Below are 20,660 nucleotides of genomic sequence, written 5' to 3' on the forward strand. Positions count from 1 at the left end.
AAAAGACTTGGCTTGAGAATCTAAAATCATATCCCAGAAATATTGCTTTCCATTTCCACTAAAATCTCTCATTTCCAAAATTGATGTACCAAATTAAGGCATTGAATGTGAGTATCAGATTCTAAATTACATATCAAGACATGATTATTCTGCATACCAAATGTATGATAAAATGTTTGTGTTAATGGTTTTATTCATACATCTATTTTTCTTTCATTCCTTTTTCTTTTTGGAGTCTCTGCCAACTTTGTTTTGTATTGTTTTTCGTTTGCTTTAAACTTTAACAGTTATGAGAGATGCTTAGGACACTGCTACCAACCTATGCTCCATAAAAAGCAAACCAAAGAAGAAGCAAGAGAGAGAAACACAACATTATAAACTGCAACAACAGAAAACACAGAGATCTAACCAACATGGGCTGAACTCATGCAATGGATTGAATAACAAAGAAATGTTTCTTTTGTGTTGTCTCTGGTAACTGGAAGCTGAAGTTTCTTTTTTCTGTTGGTGAGTTTCTTTGTTCTTTTTTTATCTGAATTATGGAGTTATATTGTTACAGTTCTTCATGGAGTGATTTCTTCTCTTGAATTATGAGCATTTTAGTTTTTAACTGATCTTAGTGTTTCATTGGTGTTTGATATATTGATCATGGGGTTTGAAGAAAAAAGAATACTCTGATGCATAGTAGTTTCACTAATTTATGTTCTTTTTTACTAGCCAAATTCTATAAACAATTTTTTTTGTTGGATGAATTTTAGTTATTCTTTTTTCTTCCTATTTTGTTGGGATCAGTTCAAGCTCTGACTTGTCAGACTTTTGTTTCATTCACATTTGGAATCAAAGGCTTCAACGACCAGGCTATGGTTTATCTGAAACTGAGGATTTTTCATTTCTTTTATGTCTGAATCGATGATTCTATGCAAATGCAAGTGGCCATGAGAGAATTTTGCTTCCCATAATTTGAGTAACTGTGCTTGCATTTGCTGTCAAATGCACATTTAGTTGCTTATGGTTTTACTTTGATTTTTCTTTCTTGATGTTTTTTCACTGATGATGTGTTGTTTCTTTCAACATCAGAACTCAGAAGACACAGTGCTGGGTTCCCTAAGTGATGGCTGCGGCTCTGTCACATTCTGATTCTGACTCTAAGATGAAATATTCATGGTGGTGGGACAGTCACATAAGCCCCAAGAACTCCAAATGGCTCCAAGAAAATCTCACAGGTAATACTTTATCTCTTTCTGGTAAAGATGTTGACACTGTTATGATTCATCCTATTGCACCCTTTGTTATTGTTCTTAATTCTTTCCTATCATACATAACTACTGATATTTGTATCGTGCTTTACAAAACATAATTTTGAAGTAATAGGTTGAGATTTTGTTATTAATAACCATATGGTGTTCTCAAACACATTTGAATTAAGCACATCATCTCTTGATGAACAGATATGGATGCCAAGGTGAAGCAAATGATTAAGCTTATTGAAGAGGATGCAGATTCCTTTGCTAGAAGGGCTGAAATGTATTATAAGAAACGGCCGGAGCTTATGAAATTGGTTGAAGAGTTTTACCGTGCATACCGGGCATTGGCCGAGAGATATGATCATGCAACCGGAGTAATTCGCCAGGCTCATCGTACCATGGCTGAAGCATTTCCTAATCAAGTGCCTCCAGTACCAGCAGATGATTTGCCTTTAGTTTCTTCCACAGAGACTGAGCCGCACACACCGGTGACGCCTCACCATTCACATGGATTATTTGACCAACATGGAGCTCCTAATTATGAACCTGATACTGCTATAAGCAAAATGGGTCTAAAACAGCTCAATGATCTCTTCATGTTAGGAGAAGATGCAAGTCATGTGAAGCATTTGGAAGGGCGTGCTAAAAGGGGCCTCACTTTTCTTGATTCAGAGGAGACTAATGGGTTAAAGAATGGAAGCCATGACAATGGAAGTCAAGGCTTATCCGAGTCTGAACGAATGACTAAAGCCGAGACAGAAATTTTGGCCTTAAAGAAAGCTCTTGCTAAATTGGAAAGTGAAAAGGAAGCTGGATTGCTTCAGTATCAGCAGAGTTTGGAGAGATTGTCCAATCTGGAATCAGAAGTGTCTAATGCAAGCGAGAATTCTCAAGGACTTGACGAACGCGCGAGCAAAGCTGAAGCCGAAGTCCAGACCTTGAAGGAAGCCCTTGTAGTATTGCAGGCAGAAAGAGAAGCCAATCTTTTTCAGTACCAGCAGTGCTTGGAGAAAATATCTACTCTGGAGCTAAGCATCTCTTCTGCTCATGATGATGTAAGAGAACTTAATGATCGCGCTATTAAAGCTGAAACTGAAACCAAATCCCTTAAGCATGACCTTGCTAGAATAGAAGCTGAAAAGGAAGCTGCAGTTGCCCGAAATAACCACTCCTTGGATTCGTTGTCAAAACTGGAGGAGAGATTAGAAGAAGCTGAAGAGAATGCAAGGAGATTGAATGAGGAAGCTAATATAGCTAGAAGTGAAGTTGAGGCCTTGAAGTTGGATATTGCTAAACTTACTGAAGAGAAAGAAGATGCAGCCCTTCGATACGAGCAATGCTTGGAGATAATTTCCAGTTTGAAGCATAAACTCTCATGTGCTGAAAAGGAGGTGTATAAGCTAAAATGGAAGATAGCTGATGAGGCTGAGAAGTTAAAAAGTTCTGAACAGAAGTGTCTTCACCTGGAAACATCAAATCTGTCTCTGCAATCCGAATTGCAGTCATTAACACAGAAGATAAGTTCCCAAGGTGAAGAATTTAGTGAAAAGCAGAAGGAATTGAGTAGACTTTGGACTAGCATACAAGAGGAACGGTTGCGATTTATTGACGCTGAGACTGCTTTCCAAACTCTCCAGAATTTACATTCTAAATCACAGGATGACCTTAGATCTCTTGCAGCCGTGGTCCATAATGTGGAGTCCCAAAATCAAGCTTTAGAGGATGAAGTTCACAGGGTCAAGGAGGAAAACAAAATTCTAGATGATGTCAAATTGTCTTCATCCTTGACCATAAAGAATTTGGAGGATGAGATATTGAACTTGAGGGAGACAATCAAGAAACTTGAACAGGAGGTTGGACTGCGAGTCGATGAAAGAAATGCTCTTCAACAGGAAATTTATTGTCTCAAAAAGGAGCTTAATGGTGTGAATAAAAGGCATGAATCCATGATGGAGGATGTAAGGTCAACCGGCTTAGACACACAAGACTTTGCCTCATCCGCAAAGAAATTGCAAGACGAGAACTCAAAGCTGAAGGAGGAATGCAAGGTAAATCAAGATGAGAAAGCATCTCTTCTGCAAAGACTGGAAATCATGGAACAGCTTTTGGAGAAAAATTCTGTTATGGAGATTTCTCTTTCAAATTTGAATGCTGAGCTGGAGGCTGTCAGAGAAAAGGTAAAGGTATTAGAAGAAACTTGCCAATCTTTGCTTGCCGAGAATTCCACTCTCGCTGCGGAGAAGGCAACCTTGTTTTCTCAGTTACAAACCACAGCTGAAAATCTGGAGAAACTCTCAGAGAAGAACAAGCTTTTAGAAACTTCACTATGTGATGTGAATGCTGAGCTAGAAGGATTAAGGGTAAAGTCAAAGATCTTAGAAGACTCTTGCCAGTCACTTGATCATGAGAAGTCCAGTCTCTCCTCTGAAAAAGAATCCTTGATTTCACAATTGACAGTGGCTCATCAAACACTAGAAGATCTCGAGAAACAACGCACCGAACTTGAACTGAAGCATCTGGATCTAAAGTTGGAAAGGGAGTCCGCACTTCAAAAGGTTGAAGAGCTGCTGGTTTCCTTATATGCTGAAAGAGAAGAGAATTCTCGAGTTGTGCAGTTGAATGAAGATAATTTGGCTGAGAAGGAATTCATGATTCATATTCTCCAAGAAGATGCCAATCACTGGAAAGGGGAATATGACAAGGAAGTAGAAAGGGCTGTCCATGCTCAAATGGAAATTTTCATCTTGCAGAAAAGCATCATGGATCTGGAGCAAAAGAATTTTTCACTGCTAGTAGAGAGTCAGAGACTCTTGGAGGCATCCAAAATGTCTGATAGATTGTTATCGAAAGTGGAGAATGACAATGTTCAAAAGCAGGTTGATGAGAACTCCATGTCAGAGAAAATTAAAATACTAAGGATCGGGCTGCTTCAGATATCGAAAACTCTTGACATTAACAGTGAGAACATGTGTGAAGATATTATTGAAAATCAGGAGCTTCTGAACCATATACATAGCAAACTTGAGGAGACACAAGATTGTTTCTTCACAGCTTGCAACGAAAGTGAGAAAAGGGCCATTGAGAATTCAGTTCTTGTCACATTCCTCAGGCAATTGAAATCAAAAGCAGAAAATCTTGTGACAGAAAGGGATACCCTTGATGAGGAGTTGAGGACCCAGTCTAAGGAGTTCTTGGCACTGCAAACGGATGTCAAAAATATACTGGAGAAGAATGAGGACTTGAAGTTGACAATAAGAAGGGGAGAACAGAAAATGAAAGTGATGGCGACTGAAATTGAGAATCTATGCAAACAGCTGTCAGAATTGGAAGAGGCTCACAAGAACATACAAGAAGAAAGTTGCAAAACATCTGAGGAGAAAAGTACTCTGTTGAGAAGATTTCTAGATCTGGCGGAAGAGAAAAGTAACTTGGAAGAAGAAATCTGCGCAATGATTCATGAGACAGTAGCTCAATCTAATCTTTCTCTGATTTATCAGAACATCATCTTTGAAAAACTCCTAGCACTTAAGGAGCTGAGTGAAGATCTTGAAAGACTATGTTCGGTAAATACCAACCTTGAGGAGAGATTGAAAACAATGGCATCTGAAATGGAAGATCCGAAGATTGGAAATTCACATCTGAAAGAGTCATTTGTGGTGTCAAACATTGAACTACAACTAGTTGAATCTGTCAATGATCAACTAAATTCTCAGGTTAGAATTGGAAAGCAATTGTTGTCTCAGAAGGAAAAAGAGATTCTGAAAGCCGCAGAGATGTTTAGTGCTTTACGCGATGAGAAAACAGAATTGCAGAGAATGGTGGAACATCTTAAGATCAAGTATGATGAGGCCAGGCGATTACTTGAACACCAAGCTAGCCAAATTTTGGAATTGTCGTCGGAGAAGGATCGCCAAGATCAAGAGCTTGGATGCCTTTGTGAAGTGAATCAGAAGTTGGAGGCTGAAATGAGGCATCTGCAGCAAGAACTTAGGAAAACTAAACTTAGGGAGGAGGAGCTCAGTTATGAACTACAAAAAGGAACAAGGGAGATACAGCAATGGGAAACTCATGCTGCCTCCCTTTTTTCCGGACTACAAATTTCTGCTGTCAACGAGGCGTTACTTGAAGGGAAGGTCCATGAGCTAGCTGAAGCATGTCAGAATCTTGAACGCAGAAGCAACTTCAAGGGTATGGAAAGTGAAAGCCTGAAAGAAAGAGTTAATGAGTTAGAAGGCGAAAATGGAAGACTACAGCGTCAGTTGGCTGCTTATGTTCCTGCTGTCAGTGCTTTGAATGATTGCATAACATCCCTGGAGATGCACACTCTCTTACCTGCAAAATCTATTGACTACAAACAATCAAAGGTATTAATCAGCATAAATCTCTTTATTTTATTGATTCTCATTTTTTTTCAAGTTCCGAATATATTATTTAGTAAAATAAACCAATTGAGTCTCTATACCATAATTAGATATCCATTAAATCTCATTTTATCCTAATGGCTGGTTATTTGATTATTTGTGATAAGGTTGGCACCAGTTAATATTGAAATATTTTATCAATATATTGTTTAAATTATCATTTCCAGGTTCAGAATTTGGTAAATCAGAAGTGCACTAGTGGTCGGAAAACTGGTGTTTATCAGGATGCTACTGCACCATCACTTCCAGATTTCCAAGACATGCAGAAAAGGATCAATGCAATTGAAGGGGCTGTTAAACAGATGAATGAAAGCTTCAATCCCAAGACTGAAATGAGAGAGATTCAAGAGTTAAAACCTGGAATCAGCAGGCGCCAAGTGAATATTCAACCAAATTGGCATGCTGTTCAGATGGATGAAGCAAAGGAGCGCCGGGGTGGATCCTTTCGCGAACATAAGACAGGGAAGTCAGTGCCAGATATCCCCATAACAGAGATTGAGTGTCTGCCGAAAGACATCATGCTTGATCAAATGGCTGAATGTTCATCTTTTGGTGTAAGTAGGAGAGGAACTCTTGAATCGGATGATCAGTTGCTGGAGTTGTGGGAAACTGCTAACAGGGATGGCACAATTGGCCTGAAAGTCAGCAACTCTCAGAGGATGGCCGCTGCACCTGCTGGCTACCGTCGCCAGGGATCAATCAAGGAACTGAAAAACAGATATCCTTCAGCACATTTCTTCACTGAGAAGGAATTGAGTGTGGACAAAGTAGAGGTCCCAAGAAGTTCAACACAGTCACGTGAAGAAGGAAACAGGAGGAAGGTTTTAGAAAAACTTGATTCTGATGCTCAGAAGTTGACAAATCTTGAAATTACTGTACAAGATTTGATCAAGAGGATTGAAATTAGTGAGAAGAGCACAAGAGGAAAAGATGTTGAGTATGACAATGTGAAAGAGCAGCTAGAAGCTGCTCAGGAGTCCATCACAAAGCTATTTGATGCCAACCACAAGTTGGTCAAGAGTGTCCAAGGTGGTGCCTTGTCCTCTGCTGGGAGGTCCTCAACAGATTCAGATGAGAGTGGTGGTGTCAGAAGGATGAGAATTTCGGCACGGGCTCGGAGAGGATCTGAAAAGATAGGACGGCTGCAGTTGGAGGTGCAAAGACTGCAATTTTTGCTGCTGAAGTTGAACGAAGAAAAACAAGCCAGGGGGAAGACAGTGGTTGATGATTCAAATTCGAAAGTCCTTTTGCGAGATTATCTCTATGGTCAGACAAGAATGAAGTACCAGTTGAGGAAGAAGAAGAAAGCGCACTTCTGTGCATGCATACAACCTCCTACTAAGGGAGATTGATTCAGCTTAATTTTAAGCACAGTTCAGTACATTAGTTACTTAAAAAGATTAACTTTCCTGTTTCTAAGTTTTTCTTTGTAGCCTAGAGATGACACTGAACCTTTCCCTGATGTACATGTTATGTCAAGTTCACTCTGAAGAAGAGTAGGATGAAACTTTCACCATTTCATTTTCCGAGTGATCTTCATCTTATTTTTTTTTTCTTGGTTAGAAGTGCGGTCCATATCATGGCTATCACTTTTGGGGTTTGCTAGTAGGTGACAATGACATTGACAAAAAAGACTTGCTAAGAATCAGAACAAGAAACTATCAAATGAACAATTGAACATTTATCTATTTAATCTCAAAATGTGCTATCTTTACTATTGAGAGTCACATGATTTTATTGCCCTTCTTTTTCTTCGTTTTATTTGTGCTTTAAAGAATCTTTCCATCAGCATAAAATGCAACAAGAATGGAGAGGGTGTGCCTCTAAGCCTCTTGAATTATGATCAGAAATATTTCTTGCAATAATTTATCCACAAAAGTAACAAACCTAAAATTACATTCACAAAATACAAGGAGATTAAGAAACTTATGCTAAACTCAACTCCGAAACAACTCAGTTCTAAGTTCTGCATCAGAATGCTGACACCAAAAGTCATTTTAGATCAGATTCACAAAACATCAGAACTACCATGGACATGTAACTGCTTAGCATGTTGTAAATGCTTGCACAAATTTTCTCTCATGGCCTTCCCTGCTGGATCAACTTGCTTGCAATGCTGTTCACGATATCCCGAATCATGATGACCCGACAAGGCAACATCTGGATGCAAGGTGTCTTCACAATCAATGATAATGTTATGAAGCAAACAACATGTCAAGATAATGCTTGGTAGTTTCCTTTTATCAGGTCTCCACATAACCTTACTGAGGATTCTCCAACTTCCCTTTAACAGTGATAATGCTCTCACTGCAAGAAACCTTACAGGCCCATGTTTATGATTAAAAATGGACTGTGCATTTGATATGCTATTCCCTTCATAAGGAGTCATAAGCCATGGAAGAAGAGGATAGCTGTGGCCACCCACTATATACTCTCTTATCACATCCCCTCCACCTAAAGTCCTTACATTTCCATTCAAACGATCCCCATTCTCGGTGAGTTTGAAAATCGTCGAACACTTCAACAATCTGGAATATGTCATGCCACCAGGCAAACCAGTGACCATATCAATGAACCTCATCTCGTGATCCACAATCCCCTGCAACAACATGCTGTAATTCTTCTCCTGATCGCACCAGTCATCCGAGGTCTGCACCGCCGGAAGGGTCATCATGACGTGTGTCGCGTCAACAGCTCCACAGCAGTTAGGCAGCCCGTAGGACACTTCGAAACCACGCTTGATCTCTTGCATCCTGTCGAAATCAGGCCAATTGAGATGGTGCCTGGCACGTTCCTCCAGTGCCTCAATGAACCTCCAAGTGACCTGAGAGACAGTCGATTGGCCAACACCGAAGGCGGCTCCAACTAAAACCTGAGACTCCCCAGATGCCAGCCTTCTAAGGGCAATGGCAACCTGCTTCTCAACACTGAGAAGCCTTCCCTCAATGTTGATTAGGCCAGATGGAGGCCTAGATATGAGATCCTCCCTAACAAGAGAACATATGTACTCAAAGGTACTCTGTGACATCCTAAAGAAATACTTAAACCCTTCTGCCTCATCAGTAGGTACACTGTACCCTGCAAGTTAACAATTGCATTATTCACCAACCATATCCATAAGACAATCAAATCAAACACAAGGAACCAGAGAAGCTAATAATACCAGATACCCAATTTGAAAAATCCTTTCTTTTCCCCTTTTTACTTTACCAACTAGACATAAAATTTGAGAGATGTTGACAATTGACAACAGAAAGTGATAACAGTACAGAAACACCTGCATTAAAAGGAAGAATGGATATAAAAGTTTGAAACTTTGAAAGAGGAGAATAATGGGGGTACCTGAAGCAGTGGAATTTTTGTGCCAGAAAGAGTCCCACCAATCGGTTTCTCCGGTTCGGGGCTCAACGGGGACAAGGGTGACCTCTTTACTGCTGCGCTTCTTGAATTTCTTAGTCTTCTTCTTCTTCCTTTTCGTCTTGCTCGATTTCTTCTGCAGCGGTGCCATTGATTCAAGTTTCAACAAAGCAAACACCAGCACCACGAGTAAAGTGAAGTCAAATTCAAGCTACCTCGCACTATCTTTGGGGTTAGGCTTTTAATTTTTTTCTTTTTCAAAAAAGGAAAAGAATGTTTTCAAAATTTTTATTAATTTCAATGCATTTTCAACTTAATTGAGATGCCTTATTTGTACTTTGAAGTGGAATATCTATTGACTCTAATATTCATTTAAGAGTAAAATAATAAAACAAAATATTAAAATATGAAGTGTGCCAAAATCCAAAGTTGACAAAGTGAAAATTAATATCGATTATACTTTTTAAGAACTATAGTATATATAATTACCAAAATATGTGGTTTTTCTAAATTTATATTAAAAAACTTATTAAAAAGGTTAACCAAATATGGTATTATTGTAGCTTGAAATTTCTAAATTATAACAACTTAAAATTAGAAAATNTTATTATTATTATTATTTTATGGAGTTCTCATTATTATAAGTACCTTGTTATTAAGAATTTAAGCAATTGGAATTAAGGATACATATTATTGAACGGAAAAGTATCGAGAGATAATATTTTTATTGTACAATACATACAATGGTGTTTAAATGAAATTAAAATTAAATTATGGGTAATTAATTAATTTTTATTTCTTTTTAATTTAAAATTTAAAACAAATTAGGATTACTGTGAATCAGAACAACAAATTCCCTCCTTCAAAACGGCGTGACCTCTATTCTCTCGATTAATCCGAGAATCTCACTGCTTCAGTCTTCTGTCCGACACCACCGCCATCACCACCGACAACCACCGTCGCCTACCCCCTCTCTTCTCTTTTTCTTCCCTCTTTCTCCATTTCTCCTCAATCCATGTACGTTACCCTTGGTCTCTGTGTAAAGCCCAACCCCAGCGAGAAACCTCAGTGCAACCCAGTAGCGGATGAGCTCTGTGCTGCTGCAACACCGCCTCTGCTACCTCTCTCTTTTCATTCTTCCCCTTTTACCAACGCAGGTTTCATGCTTCCTCCTATCCGTGTTCTTTCGTTTATTTATTTTAACTAATTTTTAATTCTGCTTTTAGTATTTAGATTAAGTTTAGATTAATGGATTGATACTTTTTTATTCCAAAATATTTGATGGCTGGTTTCTGGATTGATTGCTGCTTAAATTAAGTTTAAAATCCCTGTTTACATATTGTGCACACCATATGCTTGATGAAATGCCGGAGTGAAACTTTTTGTTTAATTCTTATGTTTGGCCAGCATTTGTCTTAAATTTTGTTATTTTTAGGCATTATAATTCAGAATTGTGTAATGTTATGCTATTTTTAATGATGTTTAGATTGAGTTTTGACATGGCACTTGATTATTAGTTTTGTTTAAACACCAAATTGGTTTAAAATTTTAAATTTGGTCATTTGATTAGTGTAATTTAAGAAGTGCATATCATGTTTAGTTAAGTGAATTGAATGAAACTACCTATTCATGTATGTTTTAAACATTCCACATGGTTGCCATTAGATTATTTTAAATTCTCATCCTTATGCCTCCATGCCATGCATGCACAAATAAATTTAGTCACAACTCACTTCACAATTGAAAATATATGCTCTAAGTGGCTAGTTGATAAGTAATCACCCATGATATGCTTAATGCCTAGAGACTTGCATGAATCTTATTAGTGTAGTATATTTTTAAATAATATAAAATAGAACTAACTGCATTATTATTGTTAAGAGTTTTGCTGAAAATGTAAATTAAATAGAATAAAAAGAAGCATGCATGTTTAGATTAGGAATATATGTATGAGTATACATGATAGATAGCCTATGCATTAACAATGCAACTAAGTAATGAAATAAGTGCATGGTGGTTGTATGTGTTACCTTTTGATATCGGTGGTACACAGTGTGATATAACACAGAGAATAGAAGTAGTTAAAATGCTTATATAATAGATAAAATAAAATAAGTAATTTAATTACTATCAATAGATGATGTTGATGCATTTTTTTTCAAGTTAATATGGGTAAGATGATGTGGTTCAGTTTTATTTGTGTATCTTTCTCTATGGAATTTAGAGAGAATTTTTTTGCATCTCATTTATTAATTGTTTATCTAAATAGTTTTCATGATTTAATTTGGGTGTTTATTTCGTGATTATAGGTCATGCCACTATTGGATGTTACTGAGGTTGGAAGTGAAGAGATGAATTTTGGCTACATGGTTATCTTTAAACAGACACGTGAGATGTTCATTTTTGTAGACGATCGGATGTTCAATTTACTTGTGAATGCGGATGGTTATTATTGGCTCCCTATTTCTATGTGATGAATGTTATTTATGACTTAACTGACTATCGTGGTTTGCAAAAGCTTTTTCATTAACATGTTAATTTAGTGGGTATCTGGTCGTGATAGGAAAAAAATAATGCTACAGTATTTTCAGTCAATCTGGATGTTCATTTCTGCTTGATTTTGGATGTTCATTTTTTACATATAACCGGATGTTCATTATCATAGACCAAGAGATTGTCAGGTTTCACATTCATCCATTAGCTCACTGTTACATCTGTTCAAAATGAATCAAATTAACTAGTCCCAGGGTCAAATATCATGAGGAAAATGCTTCACCAATTCAACTCATTCAAAATAGAAAAATGAAAAACATATATCCTTGAATACATTCATAATTAAAAAATGTCATAATAGTAACTCTTTAGATGGTAACTTTCACTTTCAATCATTATGCCTAAGAGAATCCAAAAAAAAAAAAACACAATCACAACAAATTAACAATAGTTATATAGGATCCACGATTACGTCCCTCTAATTGCATAGGAAAAAAAATAAAAACCAATCTGATGTCACGCCGCTGACACCTGTAATACATTGCAATATATTTTCAAATTAATAACCAATAAACAAGATAGATAACACGACAATGTAACATTTAAAGAATTCAGTCAATATTTTGTTGTTGTGTTGCTTTATAGGCGTTTAGACTTCGACTAATATAGGACAGCAAAAAGGCTTGGTATTTTATGGCTTAGATTTTGGCTTGCGTCGTGACGTAACCAAGGGTAACAAACTGAGTTAAGTGGGGTTATTGTTATATTTGTGCAAGTATGGTCTGAACTCTAAAATTATAAAATGGGCTCGAAACTTTACATGTTCAAATAAAGCCGAAATATAATGACATATATACTACTATAACTGGATTAAGAGTTGTTGAGTCCAGAATTAAAACTGAATCTATCAACATCTAATTTTTCTAACCCCATACGGTTAAACACTTAAACCTGTTATTATATAGTAATCTTGGAAATGGTAGAAACTTGCTAGCCAAACATATTGAAATTCTTAAAAAAATATTGCTCACGTAACCATCTATTAGGCACTTCTTTCAGCAATATTTATTCATTTTTGGAGATTGGTGCATTAATATTAACCTCACTACCTTGTACTGTTTAATATTGGATGATGTCTATGGTAACTGGTAAGTAGTACCTATATCACTTAAAAGTAGTATTTGATATCTCATATCAGAAGCCAGTATTCGTATCATACATGTATTATTTTACAAAAAAAAAATACAAACCATGAAAGAATTAACAAAAAAAAAAACTTCCGATTCAATCCTCCAGTGGACCATATAATAAGCATATCTAAATAAAATAAAAACTATAATCAAGCATGGATACATGTGAATGTGAAAACCAACAATTTGATTACCTACTACAGTTTTCATCCAATTAAAGGGGCAAAAAAATCTATCATGAACACCAAAAATTTATCATGAACACCAAACATCCAGTACCCTGACGACAGTTCTGATCGACGGCGTCTCGCTTGGCAACTGGGTTGTAGTGACGGCCGGATGTTCAGCGACGGCGACGAGATTGAGGGCAACACACAGGTCGCTTGCGTTCACCTGTGACCTTCCTCGATTGCAGGTTGCGGGGCTCAGGGTTCTAGCGCCGTCAAGGGGTTCTTCAACGAATGTTTGGGGAAAAAGTGGAAATAACAAAAACCTGGTGGTGTGTTAAAGTAAACAGTCATAATAGAATTAGGGTTAATTTTCATATTTAATTTCAATTTGGACCTAATAAAGAACCCATTGTAGGTATTGTATGCATATTTTATTGTCTCCCTGGCGGGATCCTTATTGAACACTTGAGAAGAGGAACTTGGGTATTTTGAATAGATTATAAACTTCTAACCACATCAATATAAAAATGATGAATACAAGGAGATAAATGTTTGGCAACAAAACTCTTCTCATGTATAGTGTGTCAAATTCTTGACTAAATATTCAAGAAGAATAGCTGGGCTTCTTGGTTAAGATTTATTAAACTATATACATTATTCATTTCATAGAGAACATTTCATTTCTTTTCAACTCTACTACACCTACTTTCATGTCAATTCCATTGATTATCAAACTCAGTACATAGACTATATACCCTCTGTTGGAAACTTCTTTAGTTAACTTCCAACTGGGGCCTCACAAACTTGGACAAATTATTAAAATACACTTAGCATCTTCCTCTTTAGTCTTTACTATGATGCCCTCTAAGTATGATTTTCACTATCTCCATCATGTCACACACTGTTATGATAACTTGGCTGTGATTCAAAATTTTTGGCTTATACATGATCAAGATCAGTGTTTAATTACATTTGAATCAGACATTGTTCCATCCTCCTCCTGATTCATCTTTCTTGGGGTTTGGTTGATATGTATGGAGCATGAAGTTGCATGCTGCAACAGCCTCTTCAACTGTTAGGTACACCCACCTCTGCCCTATTTCATCAAGGAACTTTGCTTTATGCAGTTTCTTCATCACCTCGCTCCCAGGATTCACCAGAACCAGCTATTCACAAAGAAAAGGAGCAAAACAAAATGTTTAAGAATACTAGTTAAGAGGATAATAAATCATTTCTCTGTAAAACAAAATGTTGCAACATAAGACATAAGAGGAGAATAATTTACTTGTAGTCCTCTTCTCTCAACAATCTTTTTGACCTCTTCAAACATACTTATTCCACTTGTGTCAATGTTTGCAACAGCTGCAAATAAAATTAAAACTACAAATTAGACTCAAAATCCTGAGTAACAAATATTCTTAATTAGTTGCTTCATATATAATAATTAACTTACCAGTCATATCCAATATCACATACTGCAAACTGTTCAGTCCTGAAGCTTTGATTCTGTCCTCCTCTTCATCAATCCACCTTGTGATCCTATGATCACAAATTAAATTCTTCAGTTAATTAGTTTCCAGTAGTAAATTTGCATGTAGAATAAAATAGAAACAACTAGGACTGCCTTCTTAGTTCTTACCTCTCTCTTAAATAGCTTGCATTGGTAAAGTAAATTGGTGCATCAATTTCAAGAATTAGCATTCCAGGAATGTGTTTTGCATTGGGATATTGTTCCACATTTCTATATGCTCCAGTATTTGGAATGTTACCTAAAACAAATGTCCTTGGCCTTGCAACAAATAACAGTACACGAAGTACAGATATTGCTACCTGCAAAATCACATATTCATGTTATTAAACTTTATATTATACAAGTGACTATGATTAAACAATCAAGAGAGTGATACTTACTGCTATTACTAAACCAATTTCGACACTGCCAAAGACGACACCAATATATGCACTAATGCAGACTAAGAAATCGAATTTGTCGATTTTCCAGAGATGGATTGCTGCTTCATAATCTATGAGGCCGAGCATTGCAGATACTATAATGGCAGATAGTACCACAAGGGGAGTGTAATGGAACAATGGTGTTAAGAATAACAATGTCAACATCACTGCTATTGCCATTACTATGTTTGATGCTGCAGTCTTGCACCCAGCATTGTAGTTTACAGCCGAACGCGAAAATGGTCCTGAAACAACAAACATGCATTCATTTTTAAAGTCTCGTATCGTGTAAAAATGTAAGTCTGATCATCTTTATAACTGTGTGACAACCATACATCTAAAATTATTAAAGTTTTAGTAAAATAGAAAAATATTAAAGATCTAGATTTACATATGTTACTAATGAAGTAGTACCTGTTGCAAGGTAGCAAGAGGTGAAGGAACCAACAATGTTCATGGTGCCAATAGCTATCATCTCTTTGTTGCCATCAATATGGTAATTCTTAAACATTGCAAAGCTTCTTCCAACTGCTATTCCTTCCTGCACAAGTAAGGACCTTGCATTGTTTATGTCATCTACATCACAAGCTAGATTAGTATAAATTAAATAAGAATCTCTATTGCACTCATTTTCTCATTTATTAGGCTAATAACTTTTAGTTTAACAAAATACCTAGAGCTTGTTTGGACACTATTTTTAAAAAAGATTTTTCTTTAATTATTTTTTTGAAAGATTTTTTATAAAAGTAAAAGTGATTTTATGTTTGAATATCTCATGTAAAAATATATTTTTATCTATCAATTATGTTTAGGTAAAATAAGATAAAAATACTTTTTTGTTGATTGATTATGTGAAAAATATCTTTTTTTTAAGCAAAAAAATCTTTTAAAAATATGTAAATTGTAGCTTTTTAAAAAAATATTTTTTTAATATTTCTAGTATTTTTACTTTTACTATTAAAAATTTGTCAAACACACTAAAAAATAAAAAAAAATTCATTAAAAATTTTTTTTTATTGATTCAATGATGCCTAAATAAACATTTGAAATATTTTTTTTGTCGGACAGTATTCCCCAACTAGACAGAAACAGGTCAAGGATTAAAAGTTTAAAACACTATACAAGACCATTAACCAACTTCAGCAATTAGCATTTGTGTTGGGCCTCATTTTTTGTCATGGGCCTAATGGTGACTATAATGTTTTTGGTTGAGAATAATTTTTGAACATCTCCATTAGGTACAAAGAACTAAGTCCAACAACTGCAAAGCCCATATCCAGTTAGTGTCGCCTTTTTTTTTCTTTTTTTTTTTGGGTTTAATGGCGCTTAGGTATGATGTTAGTTGTTAGATTAATTTACCTACTCATATGATATGTATTTAATTTCTTATTTGACAAAGGTTAGGCATTGATTAGAGATGAGAGAATTATTTAGTGCGTTGAAATGTTTAGGTCAAGTGAGATTTAATGGACCAAACAAGTGTAAGATTTACCAAGGTTGCCAGGTTCCAAAGGAAAAATGAAATTGATTTTGATTTTGATTTTGATTTTGAGAGATACTTACCGCAAGGGCTATAATGCCGATGATAATGCCAGTTTTGATGGCAGTGTTCATATAAGGCGACACAAATACCAAATCTGTCACCGATGCTGGATTTAGCCCCTTCTTCAATTCTCCTATCTGATCCAATCACCGTTACAATTAAATTAACTCTTTATTTTATAAATTTATTATATGTTTTTTTTATTAATAATATTTTGGATAAATCTTTAAATAAATAAGATTTTATGTAAAGTTAATAGTGAAAAGTTGTTAAATAATAATTTAGTCAAACCTATCAAATTATTTAAAGATTCTCAACTATTAATTTCACACGAAAATAATTATACCTGAATTTCTACCAATAAAAAAAAAGAGGACAGAAAATGGGAATAATGCTAACCACTTGAACGCCGTGCTTCTCGGCGTGGGTGAAATAGACAAGGAGACTTCCCAAAATTACAGATGTCAATGGCGCCATTGCTGACACCCAAAACAGCTTTGGTTTTTGTTTGCTCTGCATCCCATCACATTCACATAATATTCATCATAATCATAATCACTTCCTAGGATATACTACTACATCAACACAAAATAAAATTCTTAGCTAGATATCATCACAGTAATTTAGTAGTACTTTTAATATTAGTCATTAATTATGTTTTTATATTAGTATGGTTAGATTTGATACGTAGATACGAAGAGTTTAAATATTATTTATTAGTTATTAATTTATATTTTAGAATATTAAAATACTTAATTTAGTGTCATGTATTTTAATTTTTATTTACTTAATTTTAATAACAAATTATAAATATATTTGTTAATTTAAACTTAAGAAAATAAAGCTAACTATGCTAATTAATTAATTAACAATTTCTTTTTTTTTTTTGTCATCAACTCTTGCCAACTACATATTATTTCTCATGCAGTAAAGAATTATTTATTTATTAGAATAGAGCTAGTGGGTTTAACTTATTTTAAAACTATACTAATTTAAAAGAAAATATCTCACATTTATAATACAATAATCGATCCAATTATTGAGTTCACTTCAATTTTTTATTTTTCATTTTCTATGGAATAGTATCAATTATATATAAATATTGCTATACCATGCTTTTTGATGCATGGTTGCATTGGTGTTGGAAGAATCACGAAAGAATTGGATATCTAATTGCACAAATAGGGAAAAAGTATTAGTAATTAACTCAGTTAGGAGATTATTATTATTGATAAACATACCGATTCTAGAAATTAAATAGCATTATTCCCCAAAATATGGGGCATCGAAATAACAATTTATAAGGGCAGAGAATATATAAGAAATGTGAGAAGCTGCATCTTATCCGATCCCTTCATATTTGGTATGGATATAACTTCTTATTTTTCTATTGTTTAATTAGTTAGCGTTATAGCCTTAAAAAAATATGAAACGTGGTACATGAATATGCCATATATATATTAAAAAAAATAGTAAATTATTAAAGGTATGGGTTAGGCATCACTTACGAAGTATCTAGTGATGAGAAGAAAGAATATGAAGCAGCATCCTAACACTGCGCTTTCCCACCTCCACTGCAATTTAATAAATATAAACAAATATGAATTAATTAAAGCAATTATACTAAAGTGTACAAGTGAATTATTTTTAAATATTATTTATTAATTTATGTATAAAATGATAATAAATTATGAATAGTTGAAATGATTTATTTATTCAAAATATTTTAGGCTGAAGCCAAGTCTTAAAAAGAATACCAAAAACTATCTTTTATGAATATATAAATGATAGGAAATATTTTAGGAATAAAAAATGGTAATAACTTCTTCGTTCACATGTTAGAAAAACAATAAAATGTATAATTGAAGATAGAATGATAATTATTAATTACGTGGTGAGTTTGGGAGAAAACAGAACGCATGACGGAGACAAGATCAGCATGGTGTGTGAATCGCTCCAATCCCAGAATTGATTTCAACTGCTGCAGGCATACCACTGTTGCTGCTCCTCCCATGAACCCTACTATGCTTGCATGTGACAGAAAGTCCACTATGAACCCTAACCTATTTTATCATTCACTACTTGTTAATTCTTTTCTCTCTCATATCATTGCAAAGAACATAATAATGCTTTCTCCAACACATTACCATAAGACATGAATTAATGCTTGTGGAATTATGGAATGCATTATGCTATTATTAATATATAATTAAGATAAAGACTCAGATGCATTTATCTATTTTTATATAAATAAAATTATAGTTAAAAATCGTTAAATAATAATTTAGTTAAACTTATTAAATTATTTAACCATTCTTAAATATTAACTTTATATAAAAATAATCGTCGCTATCCTAAGGATTTGTTGTAGTGATACCTAAAGAGACCGAGTGAAGCTTGGAAGACACCAGCGAAGAAAGTAGCAGTGAAAGCGAGGTGTAGATAGAGCTGCGGGTTATGGATGTAATTAACCTCCTTACCCAACATCGACGCCATCAGAAGTGATCCAACGGCCACCGTTCCCACCGCCAAATCCCTTGAGCTTCCCATCATTGCATATATCAATGGCGGTATAAAGCTCGAATCTGCAACATCATCATTGTACACTTCAAATCATCATCAACTTATCTTATTGCGCAACTCATCCTCGGACTTTCTTTTAATTTGAATACTATTAATTACTACAAAACATTTTTATTATTTTTATCAAGTAATTAATCAATAATATTTAAATTATTAACTAAAAATATTAAACTATTCATTACAAATGTTAACAAAATAAATTGAAATTATTAACCTCTAAATTTTTTTATTAACTTTTTTGTTTACAAGTCATTCATTTATTAGGCAGATAATATTTTATGCCATGAAAATAGATAATTTAATATATTTCATTGTATTTTATATTATGATATGTCCATGGTAATATTTGTGTATTATAAAAGTAATGAATATTTAAATACTTCATTCAACTTTACATAAAATTGATAGAGTAAATTTTGATCGAATTAATGTCAGTTATGAACTAGTGTGTATAAAATAATACTCACAAAGTCCAAGAATGGGAGGGAGGTTGGCGAGCTTAGCATAACTGATGCCTTGAGGAATGGCCAAACTGGCGATGGTGATGCCGGCAATAACGTCCGATTTCAAGAACCTGAGGGTGTAGCGTGGTCCCCATTCGCATATCGGCAAGAAGTACTGCAGTGTCAGCACCACCTTCCTTGACGCCGCCTGGTTCTTGAACTGCCTCAGCGGGTCATCCGGGAAGAACGTCTCCTTCAACGAGTACTTCAACGACTTCATAAACGGTTGCGGCGGCGGAATCGCCACGCCATTTGGACACTCCTTATTACCCATAATATAGATAGGTGCAATGGTTGAAGAAATGAGGAGGGAGAAGGGAATTGAGTTTGGTGGTGGAACTGACGAGTGTTTGCTGGAGATGTGTGGCTTTATATAAAGGGATTCAGTGTGTGTGTATGTGGTGTTGGATCATTCTTCGTTTTCCTAGTTTTGAGTGCGCTTCTAAATAATGGACCCCTTATTATTATTTATTCAATCTAACATTTTATATCACATATACACATGAATTAAATATATTTCTGTGTCAGATAATTTACAGTCGGTATTTCAATCATTTTTTTCCAGATAGATGTGACTGTAAGTTATATTAATTTTTGATAGCATGCACATTATTATTATTGAATAGTTGATAGCACAATGAAGAGATTAGTGGAAATGGGAAATTAAAGGGAAGGTGACATGTTAACCAAACAAAAACAAGATGGATGGATATTATTGACTGTTGCCTTAATAATAAGGTGAGTGAGAATTGAAATAATAATGATTATATAGTTTGGAACTCTCCCAGTATGCCCTCCCTCATGTCTTTTGTCTTGTATATACCTGCTGCCAAACACATGGTAGCAATATGCTACAAGCTCACGTATCTTATTCCTTTAAGCTTAATTACACAACACAGTTTGGCAAATGCCACTTCATTCATTCATCAACTCTAGAGTTTCTTGTTTCTTCTTCTTCTTTTCTTTTTGGTTGAAACATAATACAGTGTATGTATATATGTGAATGCCTAACCAAAAGAGGTAAACAAGGTTTCAAGCCACATAATTTAAAAATCAACGACAAAAGTTTTGTTCAAACCTATTTTATTAACATATTATATATTCACAATAATATTTTTACAAGGTTTATATCTATGTATAATCATTTAAATAAGTTACAAAAATATTATTTACATACTAAAATTAGCTATTGAAATTAATTAT

The 20,660-nt window shown here is 34.9% G+C and overlaps 3 protein-coding genes across 5 annotated transcripts; 1 reads left to right on the forward strand and 2 right to left on the reverse strand.

Annotated features, from left to right (window-relative positions):
• Positions 1 to 41: 41 nt before the first annotated feature.
• Positions 42 to 7,218, forward strand: LOC107493181 (protein NETWORKED 1D). Of its 3 annotated transcripts, none has more exons than XM_016114271.3 (5): positions 42 to 107; positions 288 to 507; positions 1,078 to 1,223; positions 1,449 to 5,608; positions 5,833 to 7,218. In XM_016114271.3, exons 3-5 carry the CDS (start codon positions 1,112 to 1,114, stop codon positions 7,015 to 7,017), a joined length of 5,457 nt encoding a protein of 1,818 aa, XP_015969757.1. In that variant the 5' UTR covers positions 42 to 107; positions 288 to 507; positions 1,078 to 1,111; the 3' UTR covers positions 7,018 to 7,218. The 3 variants fall into 3 exon arrangements, with proteins under 3 accessions (XP_015969757.1, XP_052118764.1, XP_052118763.1); XM_052262804.1 differs by having other exon boundaries at positions 96 to 162; XM_052262803.1 differs by lacking the exon at positions 42 to 107 and having other exon boundaries at positions 221 to 507.
• Positions 7,219 to 7,461: 243 nt separating this feature from the next.
• LOC107493182 (protein ANTAGONIST OF LIKE HETEROCHROMATIN PROTEIN 1) lies at positions 7,462 to 9,302 on the reverse strand. The gene is made up of 2 exons (XM_016114273.3): positions 9,008 to 9,302; positions 7,462 to 8,743 (listed from the first exon to the last, which is right to left on the reverse strand). Exons 1-2 carry the CDS (start codon positions 9,171 to 9,173, stop codon positions 7,674 to 7,676), a joined length of 1,236 nt encoding a protein of 411 aa, XP_015969759.1. The 5' UTR covers positions 9,174 to 9,302; the 3' UTR covers positions 7,462 to 7,673.
• A 4,196-nt stretch (positions 9,303 to 13,498) lies between these two features.
• Positions 13,499 to 19,836, reverse strand: LOC107493179 (sulfate transporter 3.1). Its single transcript, XM_016114270.3, has 12 exons — positions 19,422 to 19,836; positions 18,749 to 18,956; positions 18,263 to 18,434; positions 17,880 to 17,945; positions 16,771 to 16,884; positions 16,392 to 16,508; positions 15,243 to 15,369; positions 14,787 to 15,073; positions 14,515 to 14,705; positions 14,329 to 14,414; positions 14,161 to 14,237; positions 13,499 to 14,041 (listed from the first exon to the last, which is right to left on the reverse strand). The coding sequence occupies exons 1-12, from the start codon at positions 19,729 to 19,731 to the stop codon at positions 13,853 to 13,855; spliced, it is 1,944 nt and encodes a 647-aa protein (XP_015969756.1). The 5' UTR covers positions 19,732 to 19,836; the 3' UTR covers positions 13,499 to 13,852.
• Positions 19,837 to 20,660: the final 824 nt, after the last annotated feature.

Source organism: Arachis duranensis, chromosome 6 (genome assembly GCF_000817695.3).
Source record: "Arachis duranensis cultivar V14167 chromosome 6, aradu.V14167.gnm2.J7QH, whole genome shotgun sequence".
Classification (NCBI taxonomy): domain Eukaryota; kingdom Viridiplantae; phylum Streptophyta; class Magnoliopsida; order Fabales; family Fabaceae; genus Arachis; species Arachis duranensis.

Bases quoted from the DNA above. Each gene is read 5' to 3' on its own strand.
- LOC107493179 (XM_016114270.3), bottom strand. From the start codon at position 19,731: ATGGGTAATAAGGAGTGTCCAAATGGCGTGGCGATTCCGCCGCCGCAA. The intron at 16,509-16,770 runs GTTAGCATTATT...TGATTGGATCAG, and splicing joins AGAAGCACGGCGTTCAAGTG to ATAGGAGAATTGAAGAAGGG. The intron at 15,370-16,391 runs GTAAGTATCTCT...TTACTTGTGCAG, and splicing joins TCGGCATTATAGCCCTTGCG to GAAGGAATAGCAGTTGGAAG.
- LOC107493182 (XM_016114273.3), bottom strand. From the start codon at position 9,173: ATGGCACCGCTGCAGAAGAAATCGAGCAAGACGAAAAGGAAGAAGAAG. The intron at 8,744-9,007 runs GTACCCCCATTA...GTTAACTTGCAG, and splicing joins CAAAAATTCCACTGCTTCAG to GGTACAGTGTACCTACTGAT.
- LOC107493181 (XM_016114271.3), top strand. From the start codon at position 1,112: ATGGCTGCGGCTCTGTCACATTCTGATTCTGACTCTAAGATGAAATAT. The intron at 1,224-1,448 runs GTAATACTTTAT...CTTGATGAACAG, and splicing joins GCTCCAAGAAAATCTCACAG to ATATGGATGCCAAGGTGAAG. The intron at 5,609-5,832 runs GTATTAATCAGC...TATCATTTCCAG, and splicing joins TTGACTACAAACAATCAAAG to GTTCAGAATTTGGTAAATCA.